The 12,161-nt window shown below is 56.5% G+C and overlaps 2 protein-coding genes across 2 annotated transcripts in view; both read left to right on the forward strand.

Annotated features, from left to right (window-relative positions):
* The first annotated feature begins 347 nt into the window (after positions 1-347).
* On the forward strand, positions 348-10,958 carry AMPD1 (adenosine monophosphate deaminase 1). Its single transcript, XM_036398167.1, is given in 16 exon segments — positions 348-414; positions 3,237-3,411; positions 3,828-3,993; positions 5,330-5,492; positions 5,648-5,867; positions 6,230-6,359; positions 6,641-6,835; positions 7,048-7,179; positions 7,261-7,302; positions 7,304-7,425; positions 7,543-7,669; positions 8,088-8,251; positions 8,591-8,711; positions 9,525-9,698; positions 10,089-10,199; positions 10,723-10,958. Coding segments are annotated over 16 exon segments (2,220 nt in total). The 5' UTR covers positions 348-392; the 3' UTR covers positions 10,879-10,958.
* Positions 10,959-11,364: 406 nt separating this feature from the next.
* DENND2C (DENN domain containing 2C) overlaps positions 11,365-12,161 on the forward strand; it is a 28,451-nt gene continuing 27,654 nt past the window's right edge. The window contains 1 exon segment of the mRNA XM_036398571.1: positions 11,365-11,433. Within this exon segment, the coding sequence (XP_036254464.1) occupies positions 11,365-11,433 (69 nt within the window).

Here is a 12,161-nt window from a genome sequence, read left to right on the forward strand (position 1 = left end):
TCTCTCTTTTAGTCTCTCTTAAAAGACTGAATTCCACAGACCACATTAGAAAGGAGCAGCTGCCCTGGAAATCAGAAATCTGGCCAGACACCAGGTGACACTTCACAAAATGAAAAACGCAAACCTGACTTAAAGAAAAAGATTAGTTAAATTTGATTAATTAAATAAAATTTAATTAAATTTGAGCCTTGCTTTCACCTGTTTCAGTGCAAGTGCTTGTGGCTGCACTTTAAATAGTCCCACAGTTGATCTCCACTCTCCTTTTAGAGTGGGAGAGTCTGATTACAGGGAAGGGAAAGCAGTAAAATTAGTGTTGAGCTGCCAGGCAGTCACTTGGCCCCTTGTGCTCGGGGACTCTGGGGTGTTACTGAGGCTCTGCAAACGCTGCTGAGATGTCCCGGGTGAGAATTCCAGGTAGGTCTGAAAGCCAAGTGTGAGCCAAGGGGCCACAGGGCAGGTTCCAGCCCCACAGCCTCAGAGATTTGGATGTGTGGTGCCCAGGGGACCTCACTGGGGCCTTTGAGCATTTTTTTTCCTGCTTGGAGATGGTTTTGGATAGTGCAGTGAAGAAACTGTGTTATTGTTTAAACCTTCCTTTGCTTGTAATGAAGGAAAATATTGTCTCTTCCGGGTGAAATGTGTCCTGAAATGACATCATTAAATCCCTGTGGAAGGGCTCAGAGGGATTTCAGGAATCTCTGGGCACCCTGGTGAAGCTCAGCTGTGGGGAGCTGCAGCCCCAAGGGGCTGGGAGCAGGAGCTGGGCAGCAGGAGCAGGGCCAGCCAGGCTCTGCAGGGCAGTGCAGAGGGACATGTGGCAGGTGACTGCAGAGCCCTGGGTGATAACAGCCCCAAACAGCCCTGATAAGAGCATGTTTGGAATTGCAGGGCTGTGGTGTCAGAGACGCTGTCCCAGCACATGAAGCTGGTGTTAAAACCTTGCCCTGCACCATCAGGGGGAGGCTCTGACCCTTCCTGAGTGCAATTTCCATCCACTAAAGAGATGAAAGGTCAAACTAAACATTTCTGGGATGCTTTGTAGGCAGATGAATATGTGGAGTCAGGATTCTGGAGCGTGTGTTCCACAGGCTGGGCTTTGGGCAGTCAGCAGCTGTGATGCCAGAGCTGCAGCCTGAACTGCTGGGTCAGAGAAAAAGGACAGGGGCTGAGCCTCAGAGTGCTGCTGCCACCCTGTCTGAGCAGCTGAGAGGCTCTGAGGGACTGCAGTGTCCCAGCTGTCTGATCCTGCTGGGGAATAAGGGGAGCTGTGAGCACAGGGCGATGGAACTCGGCATCTCTGAAATGACCACCCACGCTGGGGGCCGCACAGGACGGTAGTCAAGGGCAAAAAATAGCAAAGCCTGGTGCTCTGAGTCTGGAATATCTGCTTGCCTGGTCAGCAGAAGGCTGTGCTGCCCTCCCTGTGTCCTGCAGGTGCAGTAGAGCCCTTCCAGGCCAGCACAGGACTGGTGCCTGCCAGGTGTGGAGTGAGAGGATCTGGGCTCTGGAGGATGCTCCACCTTGGGCACTGCAGGGGAAGCAGGGACTGTGCCAGGCAGAAGCTGTGCCAGAGCCAGGCTGGGCTGGCTGGGAGGGAGGGACCTGCACTGGGGTTTGGCTCCACACTGAGGCATCACCGAGGCTCTGTCGTGGGACAGGCAATGCTCAACGTCCCTCTGTGCTCCTCAAAGTGACAAATTCTGCTCTGCCCTTTCCTTTTCCTGTACCTGAAGGGGCTACAAGAAGGCTGGAGGGACTTCTCACAAGGGCAGGGAATGACAGGACAAGGCAGAATGGTTTTAAGCCAAAGGAGGGTGGGTTTAGATGGGATATTGGGAATTAGGAATTCCTCCCTGTGAGGGTGCTGAGGCCCTGGCACAGGTGCCCAGAGCAGCTGTGGCTGCCCCTGGATCCCTGGAAGTGTCCAAGGCCAGCTTGGACAGGGCTTGGAGCAGCCTGGGACAGTGGGAGGTGTCCCTGCACATCAGATGAGCTTTAAAGTCTCTTCCAACCCAAACCATTCTAGGATTCTATGATTCTTTTCTAAGTGGAAGGATTTGGCTAAACTTGTACTTTGCTAATCCCTTTTTAAAGACTGATGAGGTGACAAGGCTAAAAGGCTCAGATTTTGAGGGGCTGATCACAACAGCTTTTCTTTTGTCTCTGTTTTATCTCAAACAGCAGAACACAAACGTGAGTATTGCTGGGTTTCTCTCTGCTCTGCTGTGTTACTGCCTAGACATGATCTCTGGAACCATGCAGCAGTTACATGGTCATGGAGATCATGAAGATCATGCAGATCATGAAGATCATGAAGATCATGATCCTGGTGATCCTTCAGCAGCTGGGAAATGCTATTTCCTGGCAGTGCCAGCTCTGCCCATCGGTGTTACACAGAATGGTCCCACCTTTTGGTCCTTTGATACAGCACCAAAAGATGCAATTTGTTAAATACCATTCTGCATCCTGAGTGCTGTTGAGCTCTGTCTGCTCTGCTTTGGTCCTCACCTGTGACCATGTCCTGTGTGACACTCGATGGAGAGGTCCATCCTTGGGCACTGATCCCCACTTTGCTTCATGTCCAGCTGCCAAAACCCACTGTCAGAGCCCCTGTGCTGCCATGCAATCATCCGCTTCTCGGAGCTGCTGCCAGCAGAACCCTTGGGTTCTTGTTTTATGGTGCTCTGTTGGCAGAGGAAGGCCTTTTAACCTTCCTTCTCCTCCTCCATAAAGCTCCAGCCAGCCCTGTGGCAATGGTGGCCCTGGCACATTTGCAGCACGATGCACGTGGTGGGCTGGGAGTGCCCAGCTGGGCATGCCCTGGGATGGTGGAGCTGAGCGCTTGGGCTGCCAGCTCTGCCCCATCCATGCCTCTGTCTCCCCCTGACTGCTGCAGCAAGTGGATTTTAGGCTCCCTGGAGCTCTAAGGGCTCTGCCACGTTCCCCTCTTCTCCCAGTGCATGATCCCATAAGTGCCCTTCCCAAGACCTGCTTCTCTCTGGGCCTTTTGGCAGCATTTTGGGACTGTGTTTACTTTTCCTGCTGTACTGGGGGTATCAAGGGATGTCTCCAGCCCACCAGGAGTGGCCCAGCCTTGCTGCAAATTTGGGAGGTGGCTCAGAGTCTTCTCTAGGGTGTGGGGGCCACAAGGAAAGGGCAGCTGAGCACGGAGCTGCCTGGAAGTGGCACCCACTGGGAATCTCCTCCCTGTGGGACACTGAAACTCCTCTTTGCAGAGATGGACGAGTCCCTGCGCTCCTTTGCTGAGAAGGTCTTTGCCTCTGAGGTGAAGGATGAGGAGGTCAGGGGGGAAATCTCTCATTTTGATGTGGAGGATATCTGCCCCATCTCCCGGCAGGAAATGACAGTGCACATGATGCTGCAGGAGGCCAGCTCCGCCGTGGAAATGCGGTGAGTTCCCAGGGGAGGAGCACAGCCTGCACCTCCTGGCCACAGCAAACAGGGGGGATGGAATCAGGCCCTTGGGCACAGCTCACCACACCTGTGGGATAAATCCTTGATAATCCCAGGGCATCTGTCAGGTACTCCAGGATTTCCTCTCTAATTGCTTCCACTGTTGGACAGAAAGACGCCCTTGGCCCATTCCCTGGGTGCCAGCACAGCCACGGCCACGGAGCTGTTGGGGAGGGAGACTTGGGGACAAGCCGGCAGCTATTTCATGGCAGTGCCTGTTTGAGGTGCTCAGGAATCACCAGTGAGCTGGATCGCGATGTGCACAGCTGGAACACAGCTGGGGGAAGTGCCCCTGGCCCTGCAGCTGTGTGTGACCACGGAACGGGGCTGTTTGCCTGAGCCTTTCCTCGCAGCAGGAAGAAGCTGATCCGCATGAAGACGACAGTGCTGGCCCCGCCCGTGGCCCCGGGGGCTGTCCCCAGCCTGGCTGTCACCGAGGAGGCCAGCTCCACCTGCCCCCAGTACCAGACCGTGCCCCACTTCCAGCGGGTGCAGATCACTGGGGATTATGCCTCTGGGGTAGGTACGGCCATGGCTGCTCCCTTTCCACCCCTCTGTACCTGCTGCAGTGGGGACAGTGCCTCCCACTGTGCCTCACAAGCATCTGGGGGTGCCCTGCTGCATCCCTGGGCATCCAGAGCTGAATTCCTCAGCAGGAGCTGTGGGGTGCTGAATATTCCCATGGGATTCTCCAGGGAGAGCTTGGCAGGGCAGGCTGTGCTCACTCTGTCACATCCTCTCTGCTTGCACACAGCTCTGTCTGAGCTCTGTGTACATCCAGGGATCCCAGAACAGCTGAGGGTACTCACGAAGCCCTGGTCAGGCAGGGTCACCTGGAGCCATTTGACCAGGACTGTTATCACATCCCATGCTAATCCTGCCTCCCTCTCCTCCTCAGCCTCCTATTACATTTGTGCTGCTTCTAAGAACCTCCTGGAATGTTGCTCAGCCTGGAGCTGCCCAGCAGAGGGGATCTGGAAATCCCTCCCTGCACTGAGCACATTCCCCCTGCCATGTGTGTCCTAGCTGGGAGTGCTGGTTTCCTGACCTACTCCACTCCAGTATCTCCTGACTGCCCAAACCACTTGTTTGTGCAGTAAATCAAAAATCACTGACACACAGGGTTAGTGCATCTTGTTGTTCCTGCTTCAGTTTCAGCCTGGCTCCAAAAATAGCTTTAATGTTTTGCCCAGGCCTGGCTTCCATTTCAGGGTCCATTACTGATTGCAGTGAGGAATGTAAGAGGGGGTGACATCAGAATTCCCTGGTTCTGCAACCAGGAGCTTCCCTTTGTCATGCCTGGGTTCTGCCTATCATCCCTTCCTTGCCTTGCTCAGGCAGAGCAGTGGGACATTGATGTGATAGGATTTGGTACATGATATGATGAGATAGATGAGATAGAGGATGATATGATATGATTGTATGGTATGACAAGAAAGTTGGAGATGGACTTTTTACAATATCATGTAGTGACAGGACAAGGGGGAATGTCTTCCCACTGCCAGAGGGCAGGGTTAGATGGGATGTTGGGAAGGAATTGTTCCCTGTGAGGATGGGGAGGCCCTGGCTCAGGGTGCTCAGAGAAGCTGTGGCTGCTCCATTCCTGGAAGTGTCCAGTGCCAGGTTGGATGGGGCTGGGAGCATCCTGGGACAGTGGAATGTGTCCCTGCCCACAGCAGGGGCTAGAACAAGATGAGAATTAGGATCCCTTCCAGCCCAAACCATTTTTTTTACATTTATCTTGCCGTGACCGAAATCTCCCTCCAGCTGGGTGCACCAGGGTGTGTTTCTTGGGCACACCCTGGTGCGTCCTGTTCCAGCTGTGTGGGTGCCTTCAGCATCACCTCCCCTGCAGGTGACAGTGGAAGACTTTGAGGTGGTGTGCAGGGGCCTGTACCGGGCGCTGTGCATCCGGGAGAAGAACATGCAGCAGTCACTGCAGAGGTTCCCCAAGACACCCTCGCAGTACCTGCGTGCCATCGAGGGCGAGCCCTGGAAACCCAGTGACGTTGGCCCAGGTACATCCAGCACCCCAGGGGCTGCCTTCAGCACGGGGCAGGGCTCAGGCGCTTGCCCAGGCCCCCTCCTTGGTGTCACAGGGGTGGGGTGGGGGAGCAAGGCAGGCCTGGGAGGTTTGGGCTGGCAGCCTGATGGAATTCTCCTTCTGCTGCAGTGTTCACCCCACCAGTGAAGGATGGACAGGATCCCCTGGACAGTGGGAACCTCCCTGAGGACCTGGGATACCACGTGCAGATGAAGGATGGGATCGTTTATGTCTATGCAGACAAGGCAGCAGCTGAGAGAAACGAGCCAAAGGACCTGCCCTACCCCAGCCTCGAGCACTTCATTGATGACATGAACTTCCTCTTGGTCCTGATTGCACAGGGGCCTGTGTAAGTGCACAACCCACCAGATCCTGCCTCGGTGGGCAGAGGGAGGTCAGGGCAGCCCACTCCCTTCCTGGAACAGGGAGGAACCTGCTGGTGACACACCTGCCTGCACAAGTGTCCTCAGTGCTTGTCAGCCCTCTTGGCTTGGGTCTTAAGCAAAGCAGCACTCAGGGGCTGGAGACAGGAGCTGCAGGTAGGCTCCCAGCTGGCCAGCCTTCCTTCAGAGCTCTGTGATAGAGCCAGGGGAGGCACCTCAGGGGAGCAGGGCTGGCCAGCACGAGCTCCTCCAGCCCAGGTGGAATCTGTGTCCCTGTGCTGTGAGGGGAGAGGAGCCCAGTGCCTGTTCTGCCCTTTGCTCTCACCAGGAAGACCTACACTCACCGGCGCCTCAAGTTCCTCTCATCCAAGTTCCAAGTGCATGAAATGCTCAATGAGATGGAGGAGATGAAGGAGCTGAAGAACAACCCCCACCGTGACTTCTACAACTGCAGGAAGGTAAAAGGCAAGGCTTAGAGCTCCAGGGACCCTGGAGAGGAGCTGTCATGGTGCCTGCCCCTCCCTAATTGGGTATTAGAGTCCATGTGTATAGCAGCAGCATTGCTCCTGTGAGTGGGAATCTGCTGCCTTCAATGCTCTTGGCAAAGCTGTGCCCTCTGGCTGTGTTCACCTGCTGGGCTGAGCCCTGCTCACACACAAGGTGCTCACCTGAGGAGTTTGTTCACCCCCCTGGGATGGTACCTGAGCATCCCAGCCTGAAGCTGTCCCTGCTTTCCCAGGTGGACACACACATCCATGCTGCAGCCTGCATGAACCAGAAGCACCTTCTGCGTTTCATCAAGAAATCCTACCGTGTGGATGCTGACCGTGTGGTCTATAATGCCAAGGGCAAGCAGCTCACCCTGAAACAGCTTTTCCAGCAGCTCAAACTGCACCCCTACGACCTGACAGTGGATTCCCTGGATGTCCATGCTGTAAGTGGTAGGACATTTAATGTAAGATCACTCTTGGGCCACTCTTCCCCCCATGGCTTTTGCCTTCTCTGTGCACCCACACTTGTTGTGTGCATTAAGATTTGTGTCAGGGTGCAGCAGCTCCTGGTGATGTTGTTTTGGGTGGTTTGGCTCAGTCCCTGCTCCCTGCCAAGCTGTGAGGGCAGTGTTTGAGCCTGAGCTCCCTGCTGCAGGGCCGGCAGACATTCCAGCGCTTCGACAAGTTCAATGATAAGTACAACCCCGTGGGGGCCAGCGAGCTCAGGGACCTCTACCTGAAGACAGAGAACGCCATCAACGGCGAGTATTTTGCTACCATCATCAAGGTATGGAGAGAGGGCAGGAGAACAGGGTGAAGCTGTGCTGCTGCTCTGGCTCCCCTTGCCATGGTGTGCTCTGGTTTGCAGGAGGTTGGCTCTGACCTGGAGGATGCCAAGTACCAGCACACAGGAGCCCCGGCTCTCGATCTACGGGCGGTCACCTGAGGAGTGGGCCAGGCTGGCCAGCTGGTTCAACACCCACAGGGTCTATTCCCCCAACATGAAGTGGATGATCCAAGTGCCCAGGATTTAGTACGTGCTGTGGGGCTGAGGGAGCACAGAGCCTTATAGACCCCTCATCCCTGAAAGGGTTGTGGGGACAGTGGGCAGTGTTGTCCCTCTGGTAGCAATTAATCCCTTTGTCCACAGTGATGTGTTCAGGTCTAAGAATTTCCTTCCCCACTTCGGGAAAATGCTGGAATATATCTTTGTTCCTGTGTTTGAGGCAACTATCAATCCACAAGCCCACAAAGAGCTGAGTGTCTTTCTACGCCATGTGAGTGTCACCTGGTGATGTTGTCAGGTGTGGGGAGAACTCGCATCCCTGTTTGTGCACAGGGTACTGGCCCTGACAGGGAAAATGGCATCAGTGGGCCAGGGGGCTCTGCCTCATTCTGGGGAAGGGGGATGTGGCCAGAAGGGCAGGAGGGGTCAAACTGCTTGGGCTGGCTGCTGTGGGGAATTGCTGTGTACCCATCTCCTGGGGAGGGGTGAGCTTTATTCCTGGTGCTGGACAGCGCTGGGGGTTGTGATAATCCTTATAAATACAGAGCAAGGTCTGCAGCCTTGCCTGACCCTGCCCTTGTGGGGCAGAGCCAGGCTCTGGTGAGCTGTGGTGGGGCAGAGTGAGCCCACCTGGGAGTGACGAGGTGGGGAGTGTGAGATGCACCTTTTTTGTTCCTTTTGCCAACCAGATCACGGGCTTTGACAGCGTGGATGATGAATCCAAGCACAGTGGACACATGTTCAGCACTAAAAGCCCAAAGCCAGAGGAGTGGACTTCCCCGAAGAACCCATCCTACACCTACTACATCTACTACATGTATGCCAACATCCTGGTGCTGAACAACCTGCGCAGGTGAGGCCTGGGACCCGCCAAGGGGCTGCCTCCTGCCTTGCCTCAGTTCTTGGATTGTTGGTATGGAAGATGGGGGCTCTCCTCGCTCTGTTTGGAGCATCATGTCCCAGAGCAATCCAGACCCCCCTGGGTAGGAGGGGTGATGCACTGGGGAGAAAGTTCAGGGGTTGCAGAGACGCATCTATCGCACACACAGAGGAGAAAAGAGAAGGAGTAATGTGCTCCTAGGTCAAGCTGGATTCCTGGGGGCTCATGGTAGGGGCAGAGCTGGGCCTGAAGTTGGGTCCAGCCACCCAACCCTGCTGTTTGCTGCTCTGAGTGCTCCTTCCCTGTGCCCAGGCAGCGTGGCATGAACACGTTCCTGTTCCGCCCGCACTGCGGCGAGGCCGGGGCCCTCACACACCTGCTGGCAGCCTTCATGACAGCTGATAACATCTCCCACGGGCTCAACCTCAAGAAGGTACGTGGGGCAGGACTGCCAGGAGCAGCCCAGGCACGGCAGAGTGGGAGAAGGGCTCACAGCTGCCTCAGGTAGCTGGCAGATACCTGTGCCACTGCTTTACACTGACACAGCCCGGCTTCAGGCAGATGTTAAATGGTTCTCTGGGCTTCTCCAGGCATGTTTGGGGATGTGGCTGAGCAGTGTATTAGATTTTGGGGGTTTAGCCTCACAGACCCATCACAGAATAGGATTGTTATCACTAGAGCCAGCTAAGTTTGATATCAGACAGCTCCTTGGCTGTGATGGTGTTTGCAGGGGTCCCAGGATGAGGGAAGAGATGAGGATCTGACTCCATGTTTCAGAAGGCTTGATTTATTATTTTATGATATATATTATATTGAAACTACACTAAAGAATAGAAGATTTCATCAGAAGGCTTGAAAGGAGTAGAAAAGAAATGGAATGATAATAAAATCTTGTGACTGACCAGAAAGTCCAGAGCCAGCTGACTGTGATTGGCCATTAATTAGAAACAACCCCATGAGACCAATCCCAGATGCACCTGTTGCATCCCACAGCAGCAGATAACCATTGTTTGCATTTTGTTTCTGAGGTCTCTCAGCTTCTCAGGAGAAAAAATCCTAAAGAAAGGATTTTCATAAATCACGTCTGTGACACTTGGCCTCTTGTGCTCCTTACCCTGGAGCACTGAGTGCTGGCTGGCCCATCTCTCTCCTTGCACACAATTCCCTGGCTGGGACCAGTCTGATCTTACTCTGGAGAGGTGGAAAGTGCAGAACTTGAACATGGTACCTCTGCTCCTCTCTGCAGAGCCCGGTGCTGCAGTACCTGTACTTCCTTGCCAGAATTCCCATTGCCATGTCCCCACTCAGCAACAACAGCCTCTTCCTGGAGTACGCCAAGAATCCTTTGCTTGACTTCCACCAGAAAGGGCTCATGGTGTCCCTTTCTACAGATGACCCCATGCAGTTCCACTACACCAAGGTACAGTGTGAGCTGAGCGCTGGGGCTGGGACTGTGTGGGCCTCGGTTTTTTGGAAGCCAGTGGCACTTGCAGAGGGTTCAGCATATGCTGGGCCATCTCCCCCTCCACCAGCAGATGTCCAGGTAGGATATTAGGAAAAATTTCTCCACTGAAACAGGGGTCAAGCATCTGAACAGGCTGCCCAGGGCAGTGGTGCCTGGAAGTTTTCAAAAAATGAGAACACGTGGCTCTTTGTGGTGTGGTTTAGTGGGCATGGGGGTGTTGGCTGAAGGTTGGACTTGATCCTGGAGAACTTTTCCAGCCCCAAAGATTCAGTGAGCTGTGGGACAGCCCCTGCAGAGCACAGGCTGTGCTGGCAGAGGCTGCTGACCCCTAACCCTGTGCTGCAGGAGCCCCTCATGGAGGAGTACGCCATCGCTGCCCAGGTGTTCAAGCTCAGCACCTGTGACATGTGTGAGATCGCCAGGAACAGCGTCCTGCAGTGTGGCCTGTCCCACGAGGTGGGTGTCCTGTCCCCTTGGGGGTGTGCCCTGCAGTGTGTCCTGTCCCATGAGGAGTATGTCCTGCCCCATGAGACGTGTGTCCTGCAGTATGTCCTGCCCCATGAGGGATGTGTCCTGCAGTGTGTCCTGTCCCATGAGGAGTGTCCTGTCCCATGAGGAGTATGTCCTGCCCCATGAGACGTGTGTCCTGCAGTATGTCCTGCCCCATGAGGGATGTGTCCTGCAGTGTGTCCTGTGTCACAAGCTGCCTGTTCTGCAGTGTCTCATATCCCACGAGGTGTGTCCTCCCCCATGGAGGGGTGTCCTACACTATGTCCTGTGCCATGAGGTGTGTGTCCTCTCCCACATCGTGGGTGTCCTGTCCCATGCAGGGGGTGTCCTGCAGTGTCTCCTGCCCCACGAGGTCCTTCTGGGGTGGTCCTGCCCACAGCCCGAGAATGGCACCAGCTCCACTCGTGGGCTCAGAGCTTCTCTCTCTACCGACTTCTGAGGTCGGTACCGCTGTCTTTGCCTCTGGCAGGAGAAAGTGAAGTTCCTGGGTGAAAACTACCGGGAAGACGGGCCCGATGGCAATGACATTCGGAAGACGAACGTGGCCCAGATCCGCATTGCCTATCGCTACGAGACCTGGTGCTACGAGCTCAACCTCATCGCCGAGGGGCTGAAGAACGAATAGGCTGGGGTCGGACAGCGGGGCCGGGGCCGTGCCGGACTGTGAAGGGAGCCGGGACCGGGGCCGTGCCGGACTGTGAGGGGAGCCAGGGTCGGGACAGGACCGTGCCGAACTGCGCGGCCCCGGGGCAGCAGCGCAGTAAAACCCCGTCTGTGAAGCGGCTCCGAGCGCCTGAGGGAAAGGGAGCGGGACTGTCGCCTGAGTGACAGCCATGCCAGCCAATGGGCGATGGATCTGTGCGCCCTGAGGCGGGGCGGGAGTGGGATCTCGAGCTGAGTGACAGCCGACAGCAGCCAATCGATGGCGGCTCCGTGAGCGCCGGGAGTGTCCTGCGGGAGCGGGCCGAGGCCGCGGAGAGACGGGACGGGGCGCGGCTGGGGCGGGGTCTCCTTCTGAGTGACGGCCGCGTGAACCAACGGGAAGCGGCTCCGGGCACTCCGGGGCGGGGAGGAGGCGGGGTCACCGCTTGAGTGATGGCTACATCAGCCAATGGGAGGTGGTTCCGTGCGCGCCGGGAGCGTCCTGCGGGAGCGGGGCCGGGAGCGGGCCGAGGCCGCGGTGAGACGGAGCGAGGGGCGGCAGGACCGCGCGGGGGTTACGCCGGGAGGGCGAGCGGGTGGCCCGGGGGTTGGGGCTTCCCGCAGTCGCGGCCGGGCTCGGAGCTGCGGGCCCCGAGGGTTCCCCGCGTCCCGGCTGCGGACAGGCGGGCAGCGGCCGGTGCAGCATCTTGGCCGTGTCTGCCGAGCCGGAGGAAGCAGGTGCTGCTCCAGCTGCCCGGAGGAGACGCAGCTCCCGGGGGAGCCGGGCTTGGGGTGGGTTCGTGTCCCCCACTCGTGCAGATGCCTGAGGGGGAGGGTGCCGGAGGAATCCAGCCGGGGGTGTCCGGTGGTGGGCACAGGCGGGCGGGCCCCGCTGGCCGTCGGGGAGCGCTTCTCCCGTGAGGGCGATGGAGCGCGGGCTGCTCGGAGCTGCTGCTGCTGCAGGGGCTGCCCGCGGGGATGGCCAAAACCATCGAGCGGGGCACCGACAGCAGAACTGGCAGCTTTCTCTCCTTGGGAATGTGGTTTCAGGAAATGGAATTGTCTCGAGGCTTTGCATGGAAAATGTGTAGTGTGCTCTCTGGATTTCAGGGCTGGAAAAAGAGTCAGGGGGCCCCGTCACACCTGCCGAGGGTCCCTCCCACTGCCCCATTCTGTGTTTCTGTACCGAGCTGTACACACTGCTGGCCTGTGCTGGGTTAGGGCTCGCTGGGTATTTGTGCTTGTTGCACTGAGGTGAGTGGTGCT

This window comes from Molothrus ater, chromosome 25, assembly GCF_012460135.2.
Source record: "Molothrus ater isolate BHLD 08-10-18 breed brown headed cowbird chromosome 25, BPBGC_Mater_1.1, whole genome shotgun sequence".
Lineage (NCBI taxonomy): Eukaryota > Metazoa > Chordata > Aves > Passeriformes > Icteridae > Molothrus > Molothrus ater.